This window comes from Rhipicephalus sanguineus, unplaced genomic scaffold (genome assembly GCF_013339695.2).
Source record: "Rhipicephalus sanguineus isolate Rsan-2018 unplaced genomic scaffold, BIME_Rsan_1.4 Seq1046, whole genome shotgun sequence".
Taxonomy (NCBI): Eukaryota; Metazoa; Arthropoda; class Arachnida; order Ixodida; family Ixodidae; genus Rhipicephalus; species Rhipicephalus sanguineus.
Genome location: NW_023614229.1, coordinates 57,595 through 85,365, shown reverse-complemented (window position 1 = coordinate 85,365; position 27,771 = coordinate 57,595). Strand labels below are relative to the sequence as shown.

Here is a 27,771-nt window from a genome sequence, read left to right as displayed (position 1 = left end):
AGATCAATTAACACGTGCGAAAGCATAGGGCGGTCAAGTGTGACTGCGTATGTGAAACCGAATGAAGCTGTGGTATGAAAACACGAGAAAGTGCATGTGAATGCGAAGGGCGGTAACACCAGAGCGCCTTGGTGCGACCATGAATAAATTGAAATAAAAAGTATGCAGAGATAAGGCACATATCTGCCGAATCGTTATTGTCACCTGCTTCTAAGTGACGATAAGAGTGAATAGCTGACACAGACACGGCCATCTTCACTGACGTTGCGGCCAGTTATCTATGTTCCTCATTCTGTAGAAATAATGAATAAGGGGAAACAACACTTGTGTGGCTTGCCTCCTCAATCATTGCCTTGAATCTATATTACTCTTATACGTATGGTTCGTGCACTGTTGGTATTATAGTCTAAGCTCTAGGAAAAGCAGTGTATATTGACATTATGCCCCAAAGAGGTATGAATAGAGAGCCTTTCTTTTTAAGGACGGCCAGTCCCGCAAGAAGTGATGAACCGCAGCGCAACTACTGAGACGAGGACGATAACAAGGACGAACAAGGCACTTCTTTGTTCTTATTTTCGTCATAGACTCGATATTTGCTCTGTGGCTCACCATGCATCCCCAAATCGCCCAAGTTTTCACGTTATTTCACGTAGTGCAGTGTTTCTTCGGGAAGTCGTTTCTTATTTGCAATTAGGTTCGAATTAGAATCACTAAGAAATGGACGAAGTGATGTTATGGTACACACCGCCGCACAAGGTATATGTTTAAACGTGGTTTCAGTATATGACTACGGCACGTTATTGATTTATGAACGAAACTCACCCGACGTAATGAAACCGTAGAAGAGAGAAGTTCAGAGGAAGAGGAATACTTCAAGTGTTGAAAATCGATCGAATCAAATATCGCTGGAGCCAACGTGCGGACAAGGTGAACTGTCTGCTTAGAAACCAACGAAGACCTTGTCGAAATCTCGGTTCCAGGGACATTTCTCGCTCGACGATTTTTCAACTGCCAGCAGTGTCAATGCGAGCACACATTGCCTTGTGGTGCGTTCATTTTACTGTACTGGGATTTTAAAAGTATGCATGGGTCTGTTAAGTTTTCGCAGGAAACACATGATGAATACGTATTTGTTTCTTTGCAGAACGTGACAGGGGCTAGCTGGAACAGCTTTCACCTGATTGGCTGCAGCATAGGAGCCCACGTCGCTGGCTTTGCGGGGAAGTACCTCAACGGTCAAATCGGACGTATAACTGGTACGCAAGAATAGTTAGCCATTAGTAAAGCGGCTTACGTGGGAGCGCGCATTTCTGCGGCACTCACCATGGCGCTCCTTGCAAAAAAAAAAAAAAAAAAAAGGTTCGAGAGAGAGAACGAATATGAAGAACAGTAGAGAGGCAGAGAAAGTGTTCCGGTATTTTTATACTTTATTCACGGCGGATGAAATGAACTAGGAGCCTCACCAGCAAGCATACGGAGCATACGGCTGGCAGTGTAAGCGGTATGTCAAAAAAGCGTTGAGCTAAAAGTCAGACAGTCGGTAAGATTTACTGAATAGCAGGGATGAAAAAAAAAGTCACGAGGAATTTCCTTTGGCAAGTTGTCTAAGTGATGCGTACGAAGTTGCGGCAGTCCTGGAACGCCGTTTTCGGGCGGCATCGGCCACGGCCGGGTTAGGGGCAAGGCGCGACGCTTACGCGCACGTCTTCCCTCTAACCCGCGGCGTGCGTGTACAGCGCGCTCATTTAGGTCACATATGTTGAATATTTTGGAAGCGTTGATGAGTAACGCAGTGGCTAAGACACTCGCTTTCGAAGTTCGAGGGTCCGGCTTCAAACCCAAACATCGGAGTGAAAACTTATTTTCCTTCATCAGTGGCACGGGTATCGAGTGTGCTATCCTTCCAGACCACCCTGTCAAGCGCCGGTGAGAGTTGTCCGCGAAGCTTCATGAAAATGAGAATATCAAAATGCAACGAGTTAAGGTAATGTATACATGTGACAGAGTGGAGATTAAGGTATGTCATAAGTTAAAATTGGACTCATATAATTAGTGTAAGTTAGTATAAGCAGCAATTACATCTAAGAAACCTATCGGATCAGGTTCGTTGCGGCTCCTGGCAGATCAGATCTCAACCACGCGCTTCTCGGCAGCGCGCGTAACGCAAAGGTTTCCATAGAGCACGCCAGCGCAGGAGATGTGTGTAGGGTGTTCCAGCTAAGTAAAGCCAGAGTTTAAAAATGTGCCGATGCACTTTATGACGACACGACCAAATGCGTGTTGCGCACTGGAGTAAGTCACAGTATTTTCTGTGCTCTGCTTAATTGCTGAATTAAGCAGGATTATTTAACTCCCTTGTAAAGCAATGAAGCTGGGCGAAAAAATGCAATTGGAAAGTTGCAGACAGGTAATACACGGAGCGCCATTTCCAACAGTGTTCATTCAGAAAGACCACAGCAGATATACACCGCATGCTGTCGCAGATCATCAATATACAGTCGCATTCAAGTAGAAAAACTGATTTGGTGATATTGAAATTGATGCCATGCTAACACACTTAGCACCTGCTTCTATAGTTCTGTTCGCTTCAGTGATTAATCTCGCCCATTTATCGTGGCTTCTGGCGACTACACAGCCGGCGCGTAAATTCGGACTCCACTGCAATCTCAGCTACAAATTGCCAGGTGGCCTTCTCTGCCATTTCTAACCTTGTGCTGTCTCAGTCTATCCTTCGGGCATTGTCCAGTATGGCTTACGTACCACCTACCACACGACAAGGGAATATCGTCGACCACTACCGTCTGGCAGCTGACATATTCATCTTCGTGATTTACGATGCAGGCTGGAGCTCTTCGGAGACAAGGGTTATTCATCCTGCAGAGCCTTGAAAGCTTTCATGGGGCAGAAAGGCCACCTTTATATCAACGTGCTTAGCAATATTTTTCACATTATGGGACACGCGATGGACATAGGGAATCACGGCTAGCTTTACGTTCTCCTGAGGCGGCTCTTGAAAAAAACTTAGAAACTCAATGAGTTCGTTCAATGAGTGTGAGTTTTACAGTTACTCAGTCCTTCTCTCTGCAGCTGACCGGGGTTCGCAGTTTCGCGCCGCTGCCGTTTCGCTTGCGATTCCCGTGCTCAAAACGTAGCATTTGCGTAACCGCTGTCGGGCGAGCTATTGCAGCCGTTCGCTCCGTGCGGATTGCATGGAGCGAAGGGGCCGCGAGCCGGGGAAAGACCTGCCAAGGTATACGTAAACTGGTAGCGAAACTACCATAGAAGCCCATGGGTCAAGTAGTTGGCGGGTCGTTGCCACCGTCGCCCTCTACGTATTGTGGGCACAACTAACAGATAGCAAGCGAAAAATCAAAAATAAAATATGACGTCATAACCGGAAGCGAGCGGTAGCGATGTCGCGCATTTGCACTACATGGCGCCAAATTGGAAATGTTTTTAAATTGCTGATCTTTTAGATGCCTTTGATAAATACGCGATTTTATTGCGTCTTTACGGCTCGCCAATGGCGTGTGCGAGAGAAATGGAAGATCAACAAGAAACACTAGGAAAGCAAGCTTGTTTTATCATACATGAAAAAATCACGATACAACGGCTCACCGAGCACAATAGCACAATAGTCGGAAAACTCACGTTGCCCAATCGAGGAAAACCACCGGAGCGAGACAGCACCCTTGAAAGTATCACTTTGGCAGCCTTAACAGTGCAGCGTTTCTTCGTTTAGCGTGCCGCATTCAGCGTCACGAAAGGCGAGGACACGCCGGCTGTGCGCCAGCGAAAGCAGTCTTCAGTCACAGGAGCGGTTACCTACACCATTCTGTGAGCTTGTTTAGCTTCTCTCAAGTGTCACGCTAGTAAAGAACTCATAGGCCAATAAATAACTTACGGAAGATACGCTCAAAGCCACAGCACAAAGCGAGCGATGCCTCGTAGACCCTGCAATGCGCTGAGCCCACATAGCAGACGGCGTGCATACGCCCCGCATTTCTGGCGCTCGACCAAAAAATATGAGCGAGTCAACTATTTAGGCAAGTGCCACATAAACCGTAAATTACATTGATAGTTGACTTTCACATGTGGCAATAGTTTTCGACCAGTTTTCGTTCCAATTTCTTGACCGATGTGAATTGACCTTGCACCTGCTCTTGCAGGGCAAGGTATTTGGGCTTGTTGGTACACCATTTGAACAGCTAAATAGCGCAAACTTCAAGGACGAAAGACAGCAGAATGCGACACACACAAACGCTAACTTCCAACTGAATTTTATTAAAGAAAACACACGAATGTAAAAGGTAACCGCACGCCTGCGCAGCTTCACATCCACCCTGCAGGCACCCTGCAGGGCAGAGGAGAACCCGCCCTACTACGGTGCCTCGATAGCAGCGCCGCCGCTCACAGGGTGCAGACACCTTTTGATCCATCCCGGGCTGCTTCTTCGCGGGGAGCCATGTTGGTCCGAAAGTGTTAGGCGGAGTGCAGTGGCTGGCAGGTTGACGGGGCTGTAAAGGCGTTGGTGTTTAGGTTTTTACATCAGTTCTTTGACCAAACACCATGAAAAAAATTTTTTTCCGAGCTTGCTGACGCGCATACCACCAGTCCGTTACGAAGGGGAGGCTCGTTGCATCCTTGTGCCCATCAATTCACGTGGTTTATGGCCTAAAAACGTCGTACTTACCGTCTGGGATTAAGAGCTCTTTTTCTCGATGCTCAGAGTACATGCTCTTAGCATGGAACCTAACCAAACGCGGAGTGCATTATGGCTCTTCTAAAACGCAGGTCTGGACCCCGCCTCTCCACGCTACAAGAATCTGCCTCCGCAAAAAAGGCTGTCACGGACAGATGCCCAATTCGTGGATGTCATTCACACAGACATCTACGGCGTGGTGCCCTTCGGGGCTTCGGTAAGTTCTATGCATGAGACGCCGTGCTGCCGTCGCGTGAGTGAATCGATTTCTTGCAGGTGCTGCTCCACTCATTCTATAAACGTTCGTGCTTTGCATTGGTGGTAATGGAAACTTCAAAAGTTCGAAGCATGTGATATGTTCAAAGGCATTGTACTTATACGACGCTTACTGGCGGAATGCACTATACAGGTTGTCCTACGCAACTTTAGCCAACACTTTAAAAATAAAAGACGACCAGGAAGTGAATTGAGCTGAACGCGTACCATTATCACGAGCCTATAGTTACACAGCGAAACGGAGCGCCGCGTCGGTGCTTCTTAGCATAACTCCAACCGAAGATGTTTTATTAATTCTTTATTGGCGTCTATCTAGAATTTCCGCTCACGGACAACGCACATTTTTCGCTGACGACCAACGACGCCGACACCGAAATTTATGCGAAATGAGCTCTCTAACGCTGTCGTGTTAATATCAAAGCAGCCTGAGCAACCATAGGCTAATAGCATGCGTTCAATTCGCTTGCGACGTGCCTTTCATGGCTCAAGTTGCGCGGGACAACCTGTATAACCACCAGTAAAGCTTAACCTAATCCCGTTGTGGTAGCCTGGGGACTAAGGTGTTGGAATACTAAGCTGGAGGACGCGGGTTCGATTACGTGCCACGGCGACCACGTTTCGACGGGCGCGAAGTGCAAGAATACCCGCGTATTTATGTTGAGATGCGCGTCAAAGCATCCCAGACAGCCAAAATTAACCCTGAGCGCCCAACTACTGCGTACTTTAAGAAAATATCGTGGTTCTGGCACGCAGAACTCCGAGAAATATACCTATTATAGCGCAACGTAATATCAAATGAGACGTTTCGCTTGAAAACGAAGTAGATGCGGTGACTTAGAGCAACTTTCGTCATGAGCCCATTTTATGGCCGCTAAAGCGCGAAGACCACTCCCAATAATCTGTAATTTGTTCTGTACTGCGTGAGCTCATCCGATTTTATGGGGGCCAATTGCGAAGTTTCATCACCTCAGCTAACCCTCTGCTGTGTTTCTCACGTCTTGGTATCCATTCCGTTTCTCTCACTGCATCTCTTGGAAAAGGGGTTGCCAGCGAGTACACAAGAAAAAATGTAACGCATCTCCACGAAGTGAATGATGACGAGTGGACGAAGCTATGTCCTAAGGTCCATAATGTCTACGTTGCAGTCGCAGACTAGTATAATGGGCTTGTGCTTGTAGGAGTTTTATATTGTTGTGTCACAATTATGATTGATGTTAGTGTACTGTTCAACCTTTTTGTGTCTCACATATGTTACCTGAGTGCTGCCCCATGTAATGTAAATTGAGTGGCATAAAGTGACATAAAGCGTCGACGACAAAGCTCGGTCCTAAGTCCATGATCAACACTTTTTGTGCAAAATTTCTCATACAACGGACGAAACAGACACGGACGGGCGCAAGGTTCATAATGTGTACGTTGATGTCGCCGACTAGTATAAAGAGTTCGTGCTTGTGGGTGTTTTATATTGTTTCGTAACCATTATGATTGTTCTTCTTCTATTGTGAAGCTTTTTTTCATTCACATACATACATATGTTTCGACTATAGCACCGGTTTTCTAACCACCATGACAGCGGATAGGGAGCGTGACGACAAAACTAGGTCCTAAGGTCCATAATTTCTGCGTTGAAATCACCGACTAGTATAAAGGGTTTGTGCTTCTAGGTGTTTTATATTGTCCTGTCACAAATATGATCGACAATAGTCCATTGTTAAACCTTTTTAGGGGATTTTACACGGTGCTGTGCCGTGAGCACGGACACCACACAACAGACAAGCCTAGACCCTAAGGTGCTTCGCCCCTAAAAGGCGTTCGACAAGGGCGAACGCTGACTTTCAACTGTGCTTTATTGGAATGTACATTGCTGCACAAAACACCCTAACCATGCGCGTCCTCATCCCACGACACGTAAAGTTAATACCGCGTTTTGCCTACCCGCTGGGTGGATGACAATGACGTGACACATGGTCCACGACAAGTGTGGAATACGACTTAAGAGCAGCCGTAGAATCAGTCGATCCCGCCAATGTATTTGCCAAAGGCTTTGTTTACACTGACTGGAGGCGTAAACACGCTGATAACTCCTATATTTGTCGAGGTGACGCATCGGAATTCTCGACAACGACTTCGCCTTTGTTCAAGTTCATGGATTATCGACTGGCTACTAAACGAACAGACCGGAGTTGCAGGAAAATTTTTTCCGCCGTCGCTTCCAAAAATTCTGGGCCAGAAGCTTTCTGAAGGCATGTCGACGAATGTTATCCGGTCGCTCGAGTTGCCGTCAACCTCAACCGCGTCGTATTTCACAGCAGTTAGCCGATGTCCGACGGAGATTCAGTGGAGTCATAGTGCATGGTTCCGCTTCGTCTGTCCTAGATATGACTAGAGGCCTAGAGATATAACTGATTAACGTGATAATTTGGCCGTGTTGCTAACCCATCGTCAATAAAATTTCAACAGCGCGGAAAAACACGAACGGACGAAAAGAGTGCTGACACGGACAAGTGCAATCCGTGTCAGCTCCCTTTTCGTCCACTCGTGCTTTTCCGCGTTGTTGAAATTTTCTTGAAGAGGCCTAGAGATGATTACTGCTTCGATCTCTGCCATCACTGTGGTAACTTCTTCGAAGTTCAGGCAGCCTCGGCCGAGAACCTTACACAGCGAAGTCTTTACAGATATGCTCAGTCGCTCTCAGCATCCACCCCACCAAGGAGCGTTGGACACTGTAAACTTCCACAGGATGCCGTTGGCGGCGACATGGTTCGCCACGTGGTTTTCTGCGAACATGTAAAATAGTTTAAATCCACTGACGTTTTTAGAAAGGTGCTCTTGTTGTCCGAATAGATAAGCCTGGACAGTCCCCTTCGGCCGACAAACCGTTTCAAGCATAACAGGAATGATTTAGCTGTCATGCTACAGACGAGCTCGAGGTGAGCGGCTCGCGAAAACAGCACACGTGAATAAGTACTACGCAGCACTTTGCGTCACCATGGTATGTGCGTGCGAACAGCGGGCCGGGGACATCTGGACTGAGAACCTCGAAATGATTCATAACATCCAAAGGTATAGCGCATACAAAAAGAGAGAAAGCGAATGACACATACACAGCGCTGACACATAAACACACATGCACATTAAAGCCCGCGGTTTAACCTCAGTTGAAATGGTTCCTAGGCGTTATCCTGTGACTTGGCAAAGGAGCGGTTGGAGCACTTCCTGTTCTAGTGGCGAACCGTTTGCACACATTGCAACTGGGCATAACGTTTTTCATCAAGGTACACCCTCGACAAATCCAGCAGAACTCTCTGAGCTGGGTAAGCTTCTCTCGTACACCTCTGTGTAAGACTTTTTGCTGAGTTCTAATGACCACCAGAGTGGAGTAATGATGATTTACTGGGAGAATATCGAGTGTTTGTCTCCTAGTGGTGAATTCAGGAGTGATAAGCGTCCGCCGACTCTGAGAATTTCGCCGGTTTGTATAAACGGGCGGAGATCGGCACTGCGAAACGTGGGTTCTAGTGGCCGTCCGCGTGTTTGGCAGTTGAGCTCCGCATAAAGTTATTGTTTTCTGACGTGTTTAACTGAGTAGTGCTCCGCCAGCAGGGCCTTCTGCCACCTTCAGTTGGCTAATTTCTTCTGGTGTGTGTCGGCAGCGGTCTGTGAATCTATACACACAACATGTGACTCGCAACAGGTGCTGAAACCTGCTGAAACGCTCGATGCGTGCAACCGGACTGAATGTTTCTGTGGCTTTTACTACTTGAACTGCTGCTGTCTTTTTGTCCATTGATCGGTGTAGCCGGTCTGGATTATGCCGTACATTGAGCTGAAAGTCGCCTCGCCTAATGCCACTCCTCGCATTAGTAAATCAGGTGGGTTCTCCAATACTGGGAGATATCTCCACAGGTACGATTCTGTTCTGCACTTAATGTCCGCGATACGATAAGCAACAAATTGCTTCCATCTCGTGCAGTCTCCTCGAATCCTCGGCCATACAAGTATAGAGCCGTCCACAGAGTGAGTATTAGTAAGTCCCCTGCTTACGTCTGTCAGCAGTCTTGCGCCAACGAATGCACCTAACACCTTCAAGCGTAGTATAGCGTCATTTTCTTAATGGGACCACACATGCCGTAGAGATGGGTTCTGCAGCCATGTTGTCACAGCGTAGACTCCTGCTGCGTACGCAGCTGGGCTGCCATCGCAGAATGCATGCAGCTGCATTTAACTTGGCAGCTTCCTTCCTCCGCCGAGAGATTCCTGTTTCCTGCAGTTGCAGAAGCCGCCCGACTAGGCCTTCCCATTCGTCTCGGAGGTCCTTGGGCAGTTGCTGGCGCCACCTTATTCTACGTGTCCCGAGTTTTTGGAACAGTCCCTATAGCAGTCGTGTACGGTCCAATGATTCCCAGTTTATCAAATAACATGTACACCACTGTTCGGTCTACTTTCGGCTAGTGTCGTGTAATGGTGCATAATGTTGGCGAATCGGTAGCTATACTGGCTCCTGTTGGCTGGTGGTATTTAAGTGTTGGCTAACGGTCACTACTGGCGTTGTTTGCTAGTCTTGACAACCACTGGTTGCTTGAATTGTGTTAGCTAACGCAGGCTACTTCTTACTTGCTAGGAATTGCGAAAGATTCTTCTAAAGCAGCAATGAGTCGCTGCTTTAGAAGAATCGTAGTCGTCCACGTAGCCATAAATGCCCGAAGAGTCAATTAAAACAGCACAAATTCGGATGTAAATGCTAGGTAAAATATGTCTCTAAATATATGAGCAATGAATGATTCAATACACATACCCTTGAGTTGGATATAAAGCTTCCCGCTGTGGTTACTGACTGTTGAGCGAAGATAAAGCTGTTTAAAAGCGTGATGAAATTCTCCAACTTATGCCTGCTGAGCCCAGAGATTCTCGTGCGCCTATTCCATTGATTTATTAACATATAGCAGCCAAGAACTTATCATGGGCAAGCGATCAAATGGATCCTCAATATCGGCACAAAACCCGTTGGCGGTATTAAAGCTTTTTGTTGCTGACCTTTTTTTTTGCCATTGTATAAAGCCAGTATTTCTAACTAAAATCTTCAGTTGGGAGTTCAGCACTCGTCTTGTCTGTGTTCGTTTTGGATTTCTGTCCTTGTCTTTTTGGCGCTGCTTCAAGTTACGTCAAAAACAGACAACGGGAAATGCGTACAAGCAGGTAGTGCTTCTAATGAATTGAATGTTGACTGCTGTGAACCATGCACAGAATATGCGGCCGCCACCGCGTATTCACATGCAGAGATCTGAAAATTGCAGCTCCTTTTACAGTAACGAGGTAGATGGTTCAGGCATACAGTATTGTGCTTGTCAAGGTTACGTCAGTAATCGCAAGCTGCCAACATGAAAAAAGCTGCCATTCTCCACGTCGTAGTTGTGAGTACACCTTAGGCGATAGTTGACGCATCAACTCGATTCACTTGCATAGGCTCATTACAAAACAGCCGTTGAGAGCTTTATCACAGCCACGGGGAGCGGGACAAGAGAGACACAGGAGACAGAATAACTTCCCATGCTTTATTGGGCGTACAATAAACAACCTCAACGCTAGAGCACAGTGCTGTCTTTTTAAGTGCTGAGGAACGCAGCGAATATTGGTAATAATGAAAAAGTTTGGTCGTTACGTGACCGCCTGCGTAGCGGCTTGACGCTTCTCTCTCCTCGAAAGGACATCAGCCGCATCTACGGTTAAGATTTGTGTCCACTGGAAATATTGTTTCTGCAATAAAAACAGCATTACTTAAAATGAAAGCGTACTGCGAAGAAGCCAACTTCAGAATGGCTCTTTTTACATATCTTGAATGTACTGATTTACAGGACTGAAGGAGCCGATCGGCCACATCGACTTCTTTCCCAACGGCGGTGACAGGCAGCCAAACTGCTCCAGTGAGTCTTGTTCTACTCATCACAATGCCCGCCCTACACATGCACGCGCGTACACACAGGCACATACGAGATGCATGCACGAGCTCACGCACACACGCACGCATAAATGCGTGCGTGCGTGCATCTACGACGCACAAAAATTGGGAAGGGGCGAAGCATGTAGGGAAGGGTGTGTCAGCTCCACTAACGTGAAACCTGTGGACGGGCGAAGCATGCAGCGTGCGCCGGTAATTCCCACCGCAATATCACTGCTAAAGGGCAATGAGAGACAGAAGAAAGATTAGACACAGAGACCCGCAGTCCGCTTATAGTTAACGTGCAGGCTGCCGAATCTTTATTGTTCAACAACACATAAGAGAAATCTCCCACCGGCACTACATTGCAGGTCAAGATCCAGTGCCCGTATATACGGAGTGGCAGGCGAATGGTTGTGCAGCGCGAGCAGTCGGTTTTTTCAATCAACTCGCTAGCAGACGCTGCCTGCGTCGGCGTTGTCTCTCGCGGGCGAGGGCGCGTTCTCGTTCCTTGCGAGCTGGTAGTTAAGCGTTCATCGCAGAAAGCGCGTTTCCATAGTCAACGCGCGCCGTTCGCTCTCTCTCGCCACACGGCGAGCGCTGAGGCGGTGGCGCCTTCTCTTGCGTTCAAGCAAATGGACTGCGCTAAGCAGACGACGATGCACGCCGACAAGCCTAGACCCTAAGGTGCTACGCGCAGGCACGCACAGGGAAGTAAACGCAGTCCTTAGCTAGGTCACTGTAAGCATTTATTTACTTGAGATCGCAATGCATGTAATATGTATTTTTATCCTCGCGCTTGTTTCACCTTTTGTAGATTTTACATCTTTTTGCAGTGATTTTCAGCTGAGTTATTTAATATTAGCTATCTCAGTATCCAGGGCTTTCCAACGTCGTTTAGGCTTACGCTGTTCGAGCAATGATTCGTTCTTTACTGATACCCGTAGTAAGGATTACACGAAGGTGGTAAGGAACATCAGTGCCAGTGATGCTATAAATAAGAGTCTAAGGAATGGCGGCTGGAGTAGCGTTCTCTCCACGGCACAAGGGAGAGAAAAGTGCAGATGACGATTGCTACAAGCTGCGCTAGCGCGAAGCGTATGCAAGTCCGCGCACAGCATGTCACAGCAGCGTTGGTAAAAGAATCGAGGACGCGGAGTTAAATATTTGTCAGACAACTGACTCATTGCTTTGAGACTGAACAGAGAAATGTGCATTTTTTAGTCTGCCTCAAGCTCACATGAATATTGGAAGTCCGCGAGTGGGAACCGAAAGTGACCGCAAGACCGGAAGTGCCTAACAGTCATTCTTTCTCTTTCCTTGCTGTTTATTTGGTCACAAACCGGACATCGCACATCATACGCCGTTGCAGAATGTGGGTGAACCAGGCCTAGCACTTCATTGTCTTCGATATGCGACTCGCTTGCCTCTTGCAGGGGCGGATCTTCTGTGCGAACACTTGCGTTCGTACGACTACTACATGGAGACGATTGCGACGGCCGCACCTTGCGCCATGGTGGGCTTCGTGTGTACGGACTGGCCATCCTTTGTGGCTGGTCGCTGCACCGACTGCGGGGCGCGCAACGACCGCTGCCTGCGGTTCGGAGAGCCCGCGGTGCAACACCGGGAGCTGAGTGACGCTTCGCGCTCGCTGCTCGTCTACCTGCGCACTGCCGGGTACTACCCGTACTGCGGTGAGGGCCGACTTGGGGTCACGGTGTAAGATATATACTTTTCAGGTGGGCGGGGACACTTCCTGGCTTGTGTGCGACGCGCGTTCGACCAGATAAAGTACCAATGGCGCGCATCCGCTGCTCCGGTGACGGCAACGGACATCTATCGGCGGGACGATGCAACTGCAAAGACAATGTTTCTCTACCGTTGGTATGGCAACGGACGTTGTCGGCGGCAACGGCGATGTCGCCCGCATGTCGCGTTTTGCGCTCGCGAAAACCAGGGCGTGCGTTTCCGCTTTAGTTGCTAGCTTGCCAAGCAGCATCCCCTGACTAGGAAGTTCACATTTCCTGCAAAATGCCGGTTCCTAAGGCAAAACGTTTTGGTCTTGGAAGTTGCGTCGACCCACCGATATGTATCTGCTGCAGTCATCGGACCATTGCGGCGTTGTTACGTTATCTGGTCGATCGCGTCTGGCGAGTATCCTCACCTGAAAAGTGACCGTGCGATGTCAAGAGTTTGCAGCGTTTTTTCGGAATTACTGCATGCCACCGTGCTTTCATAGCACGCTGCGCAGAGCTCACGGTTCTATTCAGTGAATTAGTCCGAAAAGCCGTGAGTGGCTGTGAACGTTAGCAAAATGTATATTAAAACACTGACCAGTCCAATGGCTGAGAACCTCCCCGACTTAAACAAGCCGTCTGTGCTGCAAACAGACGGTAGGGAGTATGGCCTCGGCTCTGCCTTGCTACGGGATTTCGAGGGTGCATTGCGGCTACTTGCGTTTGCCAGTCACCCTAACGCCAGCGGAAAAGATTTATGCTGTCACCGAGCGCGAATGCCTCGAGATTGTATTTGAACTCAAGAAATTTGACATGTACTTGGACGCAGGACTTAAAGTAAGGGGGGGGGGAGCGTCTGGGGGGCTCCAATTTTTAAGGAAGGGATCGACCCCCCCCCCCCCTCGGCAGGTCAACTGTAGCACTGCGGCACCCATTTGAAAGGCGCTGGAGTTGATTTTGTTTTGGTAATAGTCCTTTGTGCGGAGGAATTATAGGTCTCCAATTCTTTAAAATAATAATTTAATCGCAATTATTCCGTCTACGGGGCATCAGCAAAAAAAAAAAAAACATGGTTGATTCCTCGGTCATAGGAACGCGTCTTTACAAAATGTCGTTGAATGTTCACTTTCTATTGATGTAAGATAGCTTGCACAATGTCTATTGGTGTTTGGCAGCTACAGCACCGTTTAAAGTGGATGCACCCACGTTTACGCTTGATGGGACATCTCAGTCCCGGCGAATAACGTCCTTCATCAAGGAAGAGACAAACATTTGTAGTAGCTGATAATTAACGATGAGAGCGTAATCAGAGACAGCCTAACTAACTTGGTCGCGCGACCGATGCCAGTCGCAGGTGTGAATGCGCTAGTGATGCAGAGCTATCGGTAAATTGACTATCGATAGTATCGATAGTTTCTTTGAAACTACCGATAGTGTAAACAAACTATCGATAGTACTACTCTTGATAAACTACCGATAGTCGAATCGGTAGTACCATCGGTAATATTACTAGCGATATTACTGCCACGCCTGTTTATCGCTTTGTTTTGATGTATTCGGGTTTCACCCACAGACTGTTATATGTGTTTGACGCAGACCACGCCGCAATGTTTAAAAAGCTTCGCGATTGTTTGACATTTTAAGATTACGCGCCGGACGCGAATATTCAAGTTTATTCAAGAGCTTACGTGAGCACCAGCGATAACGCTGGAAGGTTTGATGACTGATGTATGAAAGACGAAGCGTTCCACCGGTTATCAGATTACTCGACGGCCGGCGATTATTCTCGCCGCAATCAGTGCGCAGCGTCTATCGCTTGTATTTTGAGTTTTGATTTTCTGGGCTCAAGTTCGACCAAAAAAAAGAGCTTCGTATTTCCCAGTCTTACTGGAGAATTCTTCACCGCCACAACCACGTGACAAACTATCCATAGTGGTGCGAATAACGATGCTGTTGCTGGCTGGCCAAATTGCCAAAATATTTGCGATAGTTTACTATCACATTCGCTTAATTTATGAGCAAATTTTTATGGAGATAAATTATTTGCGCAGTGAAAATGGCGGCATATCTCCATCAATAAATTAATATTTAAAAGCAACCAGTTACATCTTACAATTAGCAAACTTAGTTCTTGATAATTTTTTTGTTTTGAAATCATCAAATGCAATATAAAACTCAAGCCGCGCAGTTCTACCCCATGTAACGGCTTCCTTTCCGCTACAGCCTGCTCCTCCGCCTCCGCTATGTACCACGCGCGCGGGGAACCAAATTTATTAGATGCGAAGCAGCTTTTGCTCGGGGCTGTGTCCGTAGGTCCGCAGTTCCATTGGCGATCGTCCGCTTTCTACCACCTATTCGCGGCGAGATCGACCTATAGGTGGCAGCGCCGTCACCCCGCTAGTGTGGATACTGGTTTCGTGTGGTGTGTGTAGAAGTGCACGGGACTTCTGTTTTCACATCGTGATTTTGTGTTCCGTACCCGCAGAAAACTCTTTGTTATCGATGGTGAGGTTTTGTTTGGTGCCAAAATGCCGCACATACTGCACAGAGCTAGGGATAAGCTTCCATTTTTATCCCACCGACGCGGAACGTCGCCGACTGTGGCTCGTTAGGCTTCTTAACGGCAGGACGCCTTCCAAGTACGCGATGGTGTGCAGCAAGCACTTCGACGACGGTGCATTCGCATTCGCAGACGAGAAAGAATGCTGAGTAAGCGATTACTTCGCTAATGTGTACATTTATAGGCTTGTTGCTGCTGTGCACTACGAGCGTGAAGACTGTCGCAGTACGCGAACTCTCGGGAAGCTTCCCTGTGCTTTGATTTTCCTACACTTCCGCAGGAATATTAAGCGAGAATCAATCGAGAAAGAAGAAAATTAATTCATGGAATTTATTCTTTGTCATTCATGTACCGTCTGCGCTGTGAATGAAAAGTCCGTTCGCGCTTGGCTATGAGTCTGTTTAAACGAGAGTCCCCGAGCCCTTTTGTAGTTCGCGCATGTTCCATTGTGTTTACACGGCCGCGAGAACAGTTCTCAGTATTCCGCAGGGCAAGTACGTGCACCGAAACGCGGCAAGTCTGTATGCATGATCCGGTACATAGCAAAGGGTATCGTTTTATGAGCGCTCACACGCCACGTAAGTGATGAAAATGCGCGAGCGAGTTTATCGCCACTGCTTGTCTTGATGAATATATTTTCTCGCTCGCTCTCTTTTTTTAAGGGTTTTCGCGGAAGAGATTGAGGCCTGACGCACTTCCGACACTGAACTTGCCACAGCGCATATTTGACAGGCATAAGCTACCTCGCAAGTACACGGGTGTCCTTGTATACATTTCGCCACAAGTTATAATTGAGCAAGGCAACACAGTTTTGTGATTTCCGTGTCATTCCATTTTCTGTTGTGTTTAGGGGATAATTTAAGTACCGAAGTGTCAGACGTGACTTGACAGAAATATTTCTCTGCCGTGGGACCAGGACCGTACACAACTAAAGCTCGTCGCGTAACCTATAAACGACAGTCCCGAAGTTATACACCTAACCACAACGCGCAAGTGCATGAGAGCCTTTTTTTTTAACCACCGAACCGCTAAAAGGCTATATTCACATGAGATTTAATACTTCTCATCTTTAGGACAACGCCAAGTGCACTTTGCAAAGCGCTTGAACCACAGAGCGGCACCTACACTGATATGACTCTAGTGAACGGACGGTACGACAACTACACACAGCACTCTCGACAAGTGCACTCACTGATCCTATTACAGTACATATAAAGCCGATCAAGGCCAAATGCTTCTTTACATGTTGTTAGGCATACGTACGAGCGGTTAAAGTTACACCAACGCAACGGACCAAACCACCTTTTGAGGCCCTGCATGACGTACGCGCACATGCAAACACAACGCGGCTAGCAGACGACGCATGGAGCAATCCACACTAGGCGTGCTTCAGCCAGTAGCCGCCAGGCGGAGACTCCGCTCGATCTCGCGGCCAATAGCATAGCCATATGAGTGCGCGCTTGCGCCAAGGAGAAGTCTTCTTCCTCTTGTTCTTCGACCGCCTTGACGATGATACGTGCAGAGCACTTTAGGGGCCCGGGCTGCTGTATGTTGTCCCAGCTTGGCGTAACGCAGACAAAACCAACGTTACTAGAACAAACTCAGTTTCAAAGCTCCGTATCTCCGCCAGCGGAGGAGGGTGGTCCGAACGGCGGTCGCGAGAACTAGCGGCGCTGCAGTTCCGTCTTGCGCCACTATCGGCGCGTCGTCTGCTGCCACGGCATAACGCTGCGATGCGCCGCGCAGTTGCTCGTGGCATCTGCGCGCCAGCTTTCTTATTGTACTAGTTAGATGGATGCTTAGGTGGATATGCATAAGGTCATCTGTATGCATTGGCCCGCGTGCGTTGTTCATTGATTGGCTAAGAATCGATGTTCGGTCTATATTGCCACGTCCACTTCTTGTTTTATTTTGATGTATTCAGGTTTGACCAGCAAGCACGGTTATCAACGCTCGACGCTGTCCGCGAAGCAGTGTTCGAGAAGCTTTGCGATTGTAATAGATCGTTTTGGTAAGATTTCGCGCTGCACGCGAATGTTCCAGCTTTGTCGAGAGATAACGCCGCCACCAGCGATATCGCTGGAAAGTTCGATAGCGCCTGTATAAAAGCCGACGCGCTTGACTGCTTGTCAGTTGATCGACGGTCGACGCTCTGTTCGCCGCTATCAGTGTATTGCTGTAGTTTGACTTTCAGTTTCCCGGCCAAAAGTTCGGCCAAGTAAAGAGTTTCATCTCGGACCTGCTGACTGCTGCCTTCGTCGACTTCACGACCCTTTGAGAATATTTGAGCTGTCTATATTGCGCTTAATTTCCAAGCATAGGTGTTTCTAAGCGAATGAGGGTTTTCAGAGTATTTTTATAACTATTACCATAATTTTAGCCGCTGCCGTCTTATCTAGATCAAGAACAACCCAACACATTTGTAAAAGCCCTTATAGTGCACAAAGAAGCGTACTTACTCGAGATAAAAACGTTCTAGAGAAACAGTACTCATGTTTCTACAATTTATTGAAAAAAACTTTCTCGAAAAACATCACCAATGCTTTGCAATGTTTACAAGACACGTTTCGCGACGGTTAAAGGGATACTGACCCTAAATCGGAAAATTTTACGAGAACTCGGTAAATGAAACCTCAGTGTGCGATTACATCGAATAGATGTCTTCTCTGAGCAATTATTTCAGCGGATTGTTTTTTTCCCGTGTCTCATCTTTCTACGTCGCATCCTTCTTCGCTGCCTTAAACAATTCGAACAGATCGGCCGTGATGTGAGCACCGAGCAGTTATTCGCGCGTACTCTGTCGCTAGAAGAGTCGTCAGTATTCAACTTCAGTTTTTCAATTTCACCGAGCAGATGTTCCATGCCCGCAGCTCCTTACACTGTACGACAGCCATTTGCGTTTCGTGCTGTAGCCGTTCACTACGCAGTTAAATTGGCTCGTCAACTACAATTATCTTTTGCACAAGTAAGTCCCTTCCCGAAGCAAAGTGTGGGATTAGGCTAGTTGGTATTTCATTATTAAACTGCTCAGCGCAAAAAATTTGACACAGTACACATAGAAAAGACGAGGACCAGCGCTGGTCCTCGTCTTTCCTATGTGTACCGTGTCAAATGTTTGCGCTGAGCAGCCCGTTCCTGAGCTGGCGAGTGTAAAATATTCCGCACATCTTGTTCAATACCTCGTCGTAAAATCTCTAGAATATCCACTGCTTCGAAGGCATAGCGACAGCTGACAACTGATCGAATGTCAGTGTGATGCAACTCTCATTCTCGGTAGCGTATATATGCAATCGCCTGCCTTTCGTTTTGCTGTTCTATTTCTGGCGGCTCCTCCAAATTGGGCACTGGGCTTTCGCGGGACGCCGTGCGTTTTGGGGGGATTTGCGCCTAAACCCCCAACATTTTGGCTTTGAAATGTGGGGTGGAAGTGCTGGGAACAAGCGCGGCACGGCACCTGGCGCGAGTTCCCACTTTCCACGAGGGATCAAAACTTCTTGTCCCGCAACGACACGACGATAGTGCTTTACAATGTCGACACTCTCAAAATGAACGTCACAGACCTTGCATTTCGCAGTAAGCTTTCTATCTTTGCGATGCAAAGCTTGAATGGCGTAGGTTCTTTTGCAGGTCCGAAGAAGTGTCGTGAAGCGGAGTCGTCGTTGCGGTAGCCGCTCTTGCAGCCCGGCGCAAAGCAAGTCGGCATACCGCTGTGAATCTGTTCGCTCTCGTTACGCTTCGTACATAATGCACGTGTATTCGTGCAAGACGCTAAGCCTGGTCAAGAACAGTCGCAAAAATGACGAGCTAACAAAGCGCAGACGATGCTGCAACCCACGTGCGCTCGTACATCGGCGGCACCGATCACAACAAGCGCCAGCCGCGGGAGCTAGACTAAAGCCTGCTAGAGCTAGACGTGACTGCAGCGCCACTAGTTCTCACGACCGCCACGCGGACCGCCTCTCCGGCGGAGCTTTTAAACTGAGTTTGTTCTAGTAACGTTGGACAAAACCATGTGTGCTGGCACGCGCTAGCGCGTTCGGGCCTGTGTAAGGAGCTATGTAAGACGCTGTGGCCTCTCCCCCTTACACTCTTTCAGCAATCACATGAGGGCCTCGGGGAACGAGATTCTGCGATGAACCCGCGTGGCGTACTTCAACAAGAGTTCAGGATGCGTAACAGCAACAGCAACTACAGTGAATCATCATGGTGTGCTCCACTTGCAAGGACGCGTTAACATCGGGCAAGGTGCCCGTGATGGACGGAACTTGAAGTCGACCCATGCGCTGCTTCGCATCCCCGCATGGTTCCCTTTAGTGGGAGATAATGTAATTTTTTTTTCTGCAATGAGTTCGCGCTGTTGATTTTAAATTATCGATAGTACTTACTATCGGTAGCACTATCGATAGTATCTTTTACCATCGATAGGTGACTCAACTATCGATACTATCGATAGTGCCATCGATAGTTCTTCACCACTAGAATGCGCCTTAAGAGTACAGTGTTCGGCGATTGGAAAGCGGTACTTGGAGCGCGTGGCTGCTGGCGGTGAAGGTGACAGTGAAGGCTCTTGTGAGAGATGGTGAATGCGTCCGGTAGACAGCTGTTCGGTCCGTGGTTCTTTGTGGCACCGGCGGAGCGCCACTTGCAATGGCTACACAACACTGTTCATGTGCCGCGCCGCGCGAGGCGGTTGTAGCTGGTGGGCGTGCGTTACGAAGGATTGCAGTGCTCCGCCGGCACCATCGAGAACCACAGCCAGAACGACTGCTTACCGGATGCAGTCACCGTTCGTGAAGAACGTTCTCGCCCTCGCCGTCACCCTCACCGCCAGCAGCCACGTGCTTCGATTATTGAGTTTCAGTTGCACTCTAAGAAAAAAGAGTATGCGTGACTCTTCGAAGAGTTCTGACTTGCCACGTATAGGGCTCTCTTTAAATAGTCACGGTGACTCTCTTGGTGGGTGAGGATTGGCTCGCTCCAGGAGAGTCCCCAGACCCTCTAGGAAGAGGGGAAAGACTCCCATCCGAAGGATCACGTTACCGCCTATAGGGCGACTCTTGCCGGTAACACTCCGAGGGGGGTCAAGTGACCACACCGAAGCGTCAAGCGATCCACAAGTATTTTAAGTACTCATTGGACCCTTGCTCTACTTTTGCGCGACTATGTTGAAAATAGTGGAGTATTCATTTTAAGCAAGTCCAATAATACTTGCCTTTCTGTTCAGCGACTGTAAAAAAAGAATAGTCCAGTTTTAGCATTATTTTAATAAAAACTCGTCAAACACACACGATTTTCCAGCAAAGTTATATGGAAAGCACGAAAAACCATGAGAGTGGTCTGTGATTTCACATAAAGAAGTTTCGGTATTCCCATATACATGCTTGTATGAGTATAGCCAACTAAAATGTGTGACTGTGATGTGCACAGTGTAATATGGTGATAAATAACCAGAACAAATCGGCATCATGTTTCTATATTATTCCTTATGATTAGGAATCACAATCAAAAAGTGGTGACGGCTGGAGGAATCAGACTTGTGGCTTGCAGGTGTCGCTCCTGTTAGACTGAGCACCATGAAAAAACGGTATCTCAAAAGCAGGAACGTGAGATTATGATGGAGAAATGAAATTGCAGTAAAGGTTGCAAAACCTACACAATAAGCGGTTCCACAGACATAATAAAGGCGACAACAAAACAACAAATGCAAACCAGGCATGGTATGGAACAAGTTTTTTGCCGTTATCGTGTAAAACAAAAACATGCAAATAGAGCTTTTGTAAACACGTTAATTGGCGTCAAACTTGCAGCACAAGACGATGTGAGCCTCTTTAAACAACAAAGAAATTGGTTTAGGCTCCTTTGCGTGGATGCCACTCACCTCTTTTCCTACGTCGTCTTGTCCAACGAAAGGAAATGTAGGACCGACTGTCTCGTTGACAGGGCGAACGCCGCTGTTGATTTTCCATCACGAGCGGTGAGGCGCCAGACCAGAGCGGCACCTTCGTTTCCCCGAGTGTGGCTGTCAACTGGAGTGAAGAGGCGGGAGAAGTAATCGGGATTCTGGGAATAACCAAAACACACACATTGATTATTTGTATTTAAAACCACCCTTGTTCAACACACGTTATTGTACACACTTCTGCCACGAGTGTTTCGTCCAAATTTCGCAACAAAAACAAATTTCCCGTAAAAGGCAGCGGGAACCTGGTTTCGCAATAGGCACTGGCTATACACGAATGCAGGCACTTCTTTTCTGAGAAATCGCTTCAAAATTTGGTTTCAGAATAAACACGGCTTTGCGCCGGCATATCCCGACACCAAAGCACATCCTCCGGCAGTCAGGGGCATGCCGTGAGCGGTTACTGACCGCATGTTTTACAAACGCAACCAATCCTTAAATACTCATATGAACACATGCGAGTACGATGGCCCGAACGACAAAAGCGCGTGCGTATGCCGTCTACGTCGAGATGAGACATGCCATATGCTAGAATTACCGCACATAGCTCCCACATCACGTACACTCACTCGATTCTGTTATAAGCCCAACGTCATCGCAGTGTATGCAAACACGAAAACAGCAAACAGAAATGAGGGAAAAAGAATGCACGGCGGCGGCCGCAACAACGCGCGCCGTCGAATGTATGGAGCTTTCCCGCCTTACCGGCGAGACGTATCCAACTAGAATGACTACCGCGTACGTTCTGGAAGCACCGTACTCTATCTGCACCTCAAACTACCCGTCTTTAAGCCAACAAAAAAAATCACAGCATATCCACGGAGAGTGAATGATGATGAGTGGGCGAAGCTGCGGAGGTTCATCGGTAAACCGTGAATCTTCCGTGAATTCTGCCCAGTACATCATCACCGACGTGAGATCGGGCGCGTTTATACTAAAGGTTCGATGAGAGTTATGACGACTTGCAGCTCACTTTAATTTTACATGTACGCTGTGAATTTTCATTGTTTAATCACGCACAGGAGAAATCGCACACCGCACTACCTTGGAGGTCAGAATCCAGTGCCTATATATAGGGGGTGGTCAGGGAGTGACGGTTGTGCAGCGCAGCGGTCGGTTTTTCAATCAAGACGCTGCCGCGACGCTGCCTGCGTCGGCGCCAATGCGCCGCGAGGCAAGATAGGGAGGGGGGGACCGTAGGAGAGGAGAAACATCTGGCGTCTTTCGTTAAGCAGTGGCGTCTTTTCATTTTGCTTTAGAAACATCTGGCGTCTTTTCGTTTTGCTTTTAGAAAACATCTGGCGTCTTTCGTTGGTTTATTTTATCAATCAACGGCGTTTTGAACAAAATTTTATTGTTTAATCACGCACAGGAGAAATCTCACCAGGCACTACCTTGGAGGTAAACAATGGCCGCTAATGGGAATGAGAGACAGAAGTCGGCTTTTAGCTAACACTTACACTTACTTCTACTAACGTTTCCTACTGGAACATGCCAATGGCTGCTAATGGGGAATGAGAGACAGAAGAATTCGGCTTTTAGTTAACGCGCACGCTGCGAATTTTTTATTGTTCAACAACGCACAGGAGAAATCTCCCACCGGCACCACCTTGGAGGTCAAGATCTGGTACTAGCGTTAAGACTGGTTAGGCACTACGACGGGGACGAACGGGTGCCGCTTTAAGGAGCTGCGCCCCTAAAACCATTTGTGATGAGGTGCCCTGACGCCGCTTAGAATACGACTATATATTATATATATACTATAAAGTATTGAGGGACTATGATACGACGAAGCGGCGCCGAAAACGCGCAAGCGCGCACACTGAAATAAGAGTGTTGCCCATCCTGAAGAATTCTCTGCACGTGCCCGCGCGGCGCGAGAAAAAGAAAGAGAAAGAACAGGCCACGTCGGCCGATCAGACGGAGCCAGAAGCTGCAGCAGAGAAGACGCATTGGCTTGGTCGGACGTCAGCGTTCGAGAGGCCAACATCTGTCGGAGGGACCTGGTCGAGCGTCAACGCCCGAGGGACCTCGCAACGACAGTCTTCTGTCCCGGCGCCCAGCGGACGCAGAGGAACCTGCGACATCCCGCCTGGCTTCTCTCGCACAAGACCCACAACGTAGCCACGACCGCCAAGTCAAGGCCCTTGGAGTGAGCGTGGCGTTTCACTAACTCCTTTTAAAGACGCTTCGCGTGGTTATTGTCTTGCTGCGCTTTGTATTTGGGTTGTTTGTGTATTTTTATGTCAGAATATATGTTTGTGTGCCGTGCCAGTTGCGTCCTCTTCCTTGCGGCCCTCACAAGCGTCTCTGACACCACGCATTAAACCTGCTCCCCGAACCCATATCGTAACACCATTATATATAGAGCGTCTGAGCGTTCTGTACACAGGCATTTTTTTGACGTTCCCACGCGCGGAAGCACGCTGCACACTCAATTATTATGAAGTAGACTAAAGTCCATCTCAAAACGACATCTTGCACATTCAGTAGTGCAGACACAACGTGCGATCAGCAAAAAATGACCCGTGATAATTGTTTGCATCGCTCACTATAAGGGAGCTTGCACAGCAACGCGCATAACGGTGGTAACTCGTTAATTGACAGCTTCATTTGGGCATCCGCAACAGCCCTGCAGACACAGGCTGCTGTTGGAAATGGCTGGCAGATAACTTCCGCAGAGCTGCTGCAGACGCCCAGCTAAGGCTGTTTAATTATTACCTACGAAAGCAGTACACTCACCGTTAACTGGCGCCCGTTGTCCGTATCCGTAGCACCATGAATATTCCGCCGTACAAGCGTCACTTCGTGCACGGAGCCGGCGTCAACACCACCGAAGACGCGCATGAACAGACACGCAACCAGCGCAACCAACGCAACCACGCAACGCATTCCAATAGACGAGGAGACTGAGAGAGGAGGCAGAAGCGGCGCGCCACCCCGGCGCCGTTGTGGCGCGTTGTCTCGCCTCCGTCGGCGAGCCAACGCGCCACAACGGCGCCAAAGGGCAAGCGCACGATATGTATAGCGTATACGGCGGCGCCGCCAATCGAAACGCACTTCAGGAGAGTCCCGTAACTCCAGCCGAAATGCTAACTCTTTCTCTGCCTGTACCTCCAAAAGGGGTCAGATGGACACCCGAAAAGAGTCACGCGGCCGTGACCCTCTTTTGACTCTTTTTTTTCTTAGAGTGTACTGACCACTGTACCTCTTGCTGTCTAGATGGTGAAACATCACTCTGAAATGAGGGGGGTGACTTCAGCACGAGACCGGGCGTGCTCGACGAGTTAAGGAGGTAAAGCACTCATAAGAACTATTGCTCGTAGCTGTTGTTAAGAACCTGTTGCAAGTAACAACCAATTGCTCGTAGCTGCCATGATAGACGTTGCGTCGTCCGATTTATTGTGCAAGCAATTCATAACACGGTAGCTAAGCAATAACACAATTGAAGAAGTCATTCAGGCATCCTTTGAATTCTGGAAATCTTGCGTGACAGACACAATGTGGTTACGAGGCACGCCGCCTAGAAGGGACGCCGATGAACTTAAACAAGTAATGTTCTTAGCTTGCATCTAAATCTAAGGTATTTTAACACGAAAGTGTTTTATGCCGGGGTCCACCATGGCTCTACTATTTCCGTCACGGATATGACGTTGTAAAATATAAGATTAACAGTTGGCAAAGAAAAACCAGGAGAAAAAGTTCCGTCACCGGGAGTCGAACTTAGACCCTCGCTCCGGAGCGCGGGGCGCGAAACGATTCGGCCACAGACGGTACGTTCTTTGCCATGCTAACGGCGGACTATTTATATACACCATTTGCCGGTGGCGGTACTCGGAGATCGTGGTACATCAGCTTGTTTTCGTTATCACTAGCGAGATGTCGCGAAGGGCTCGAGGAGCGCGCTTTAAAGGTCGTCGCCCCACGCGGATGAGCGCGCACCTCTACAGACGTAGTCGCTTGGGCGGCTTATCTCGTGATGGCGGTGGTGTGTACGTCTTGTGCTCTCACCGCAAGTTTGTGTTGAGAGCACGAAGGTCACTTCGTTCACCGCAGCGGCCGCTTTGCGAAAGGAGCGCGCTGCTCACACAGAAATAAGTTACAACTGTGAAAGTTAGTTCGCGCTCATCCTGTGTATGTTCGTTCCGTGCTCCTTTCCGTGTTCCGTGCTGCAAGTTTCGAGCTGCTTGCCCTTCTTCAGGTGACATTGCAATTTGTTGCTCTAGCATTCATTCCTTCTCCCTTGGGGCGAAAGAACACAACAAACGCTCAACTACGTCTGTGAAGACACATTTCACTTTCGTGTTATACCGATTCACATGACAGATGGATCAGCCATGTTTTTTTTCATTGCAGCCGCATATAATTGCGACCGCGGTGGCCAAAAACAAACTTCTTTTCTCAGTGTGTCCTTAGCAGCGCGGCACCTAAGTAACTAAGATACCATGGCTGGTCAAGTTGAAAACAGAACAATGCAGTTGCGCGAAAACAACATACGTTTGCCGGAAAAGTGCCCATGCTGTTACCCTTGTTTTGTCTTTGCCTTTCCGCGCAGTTAACTGCTGCCACTGAACGGCACCACATAAAACACAATAATAATTTTTTGGGTTTTACATCCCGAAGCCATGATATGATTACGAGGGGCGCCGTAGTGCAGAGCTCTGGTACGTTTGACCACTGGTGTTCCTTAACGTGCACGTGAATGTAAGTACACGAGCCTCTAGCATTTGGCCGCCATTTAAATGCGGCTGGTGCGGCCGGGATTCGATCTCACGACCTTCGGGTCAGCAGTCGAGCGCCATAACCGCTAGACCTCCGTGGCGGATGGCACAAAGACACAGGGACACAAGAAACGGGAGGACAGATGAGCATTCGTCATTCGTGTCGTTTCTTCCGTGCCTGCGTCTTTGGTTGCTGCAATTCACGAGTACCTTGTACCATCAGAACTGTCAGGTGGGCGAGTTGGTGTGCTTCCAGCTTGAACGAATATTACTACAACAAAAACGAGGACGAGAATAGAAAGACAGACTACAGCGCTGTACAGACTACAGACAGACTACAGCGCTTGTACCAATTAGCCCAAGCAGGCAGAATGCTCAATCCTGGCGTCGACAACACAGCGTGTACCACCAGTTGGTTTTGTAAGGCATTCTAGTAGCTCAAGCAGGAAGGCAGACTGCGCAAGGAACAAATATCTTTGTGTATCATGTGTGTTTTTCCCTGCTTCATTTTTGGATTCTTGAGTCGCAAGTCGTCCCAAAAACAACTAGACTTTGTCACTACGCAGTGTACCACTACGAGGTGAGGTTGGAGGTGATTGCTGATGTGGCCAGGCGGTATAGCCTGCACAACTCGTCGCTGACAGTCACGCTGGGACCGAAAGTACAGCTGCACGTACCTCTCGTCGTTGATGCGTAAGTGCCACCATAACCTTTACTGCTTATACCAGTCCCTTCCAGCTACGCTTGGCTGGTTCAATGCGGCCCAGACTAGGACATGGCGTGCGCAACATTGGCGGCAGGAAACCGCGCTGTTGTACACAGGTAGAAAAGGTACCATACGCAACTGTGCATATTACTATCGGAGGTGCTATTGCATCGGGTAGGCACGACGAGTCGCTGGTGCCAGGTTACTTAACACTGTTTCACACGATTAGCATTATTACGATACTTCACAGACTTCGCGGTATCTGTCTATCCGTTTTTTCTGGCCACTTGGGTATGTGCTGTTATGATGAGGGTCATTCGTCTGATGTACCGCTCTTCAGCGAAGCGCTCGTGCCTATGGATGTGGTGTATTTCTCCTGCGTTGGACGTCATCGAAACCACGCCACACGCCCAGCGGAGCAGCCACGGCCGATTGCGATGGTCATGCACAACTTAGAAGGGAAAAGCTCCGGCAGATCCCACGCATTGTGGAAGTCGATATGCGAAGCAGTCAGTGTAGGCAGGTCACCGAAATTTTTTTGCTTTTTTTTCACCGAAGTTTTTTGCTTTGAACAAAATGTGACGAGGTGTATCGACGTCTTTGTGCATTTTAGATAGTGGGTGTGCATCGTGGGCATGCCTGGCAAAAATAGGGAAGACTTGTATTAATTGTATTAATTCAATCTTGTATTAATTCTGCCTCTCCTGTACTGATTAAAAATTCATGGAAGGCTGACAGTACTCACACAATGAAAGCTAAGGAAGCTTGGCGAAAAACACTGCAGAACACGCAGCACAGTATTATGTCACGAAATATAAGAAGAAACGACGGGCCTAAACCGTGCAACAATCTGCACACAGTTGCTACCTTGCTACTTTGGGTAGCAATGTAGTACTTGCTGCCTTTAGCGTATAGTGACTACGCCCAGTTGCACCTCGACGTACATTTACTAGCTTTTCGCTATATACACACCGTGGGAGCCCAGCAGTTAGCTTGTGGCATTGCTAAGCTAGAGGACGTATGTTCGGTTCCCGGTCACGGAGGCTGGATTTTGATGGCAGTGAAATGCAAGAGCACCCCTTTACTTAGGTATAGCTGCATGTTAAGGGATCCCAGGCGGTCAAAATTATTCCTCATTACAGCGCGCCTCAATCGTATCGTGGTTTTGGCTCGTAA

The 27,771-nt window shown here is 48.2% G+C and overlaps 1 protein-coding gene across 1 annotated transcript in view; it reads left to right on the top strand.

Moving 5' to 3' along the window:
• LOC119375969 (lipase member I-like) overlaps positions 1–26,586 on the top strand; it is a 45,224-nt gene extending 18,638 nt beyond the window's left edge. Inside the window, exons 4-9 of the mRNA XM_049411337.1 lie at positions 1,145–1,256; positions 4,795–4,919; positions 8,778–8,850; positions 10,831–10,899; positions 12,350–12,607; positions 26,456–26,586. Coding sequence (XP_049267294.1) covers positions 1,145–1,256; positions 4,795–4,919; positions 8,778–8,850; positions 10,831–10,899; positions 12,350–12,607; positions 26,456–26,586 — 768 coding nt within the window. The remainder of the gene's footprint in view (positions 1–1,144; positions 1,257–4,794; positions 4,920–8,777; positions 8,851–10,830; positions 10,900–12,349; positions 12,608–26,455) is intronic.
• The last annotated feature ends 1,185 nt before the right edge of the window (positions 26,587–27,771 follow it).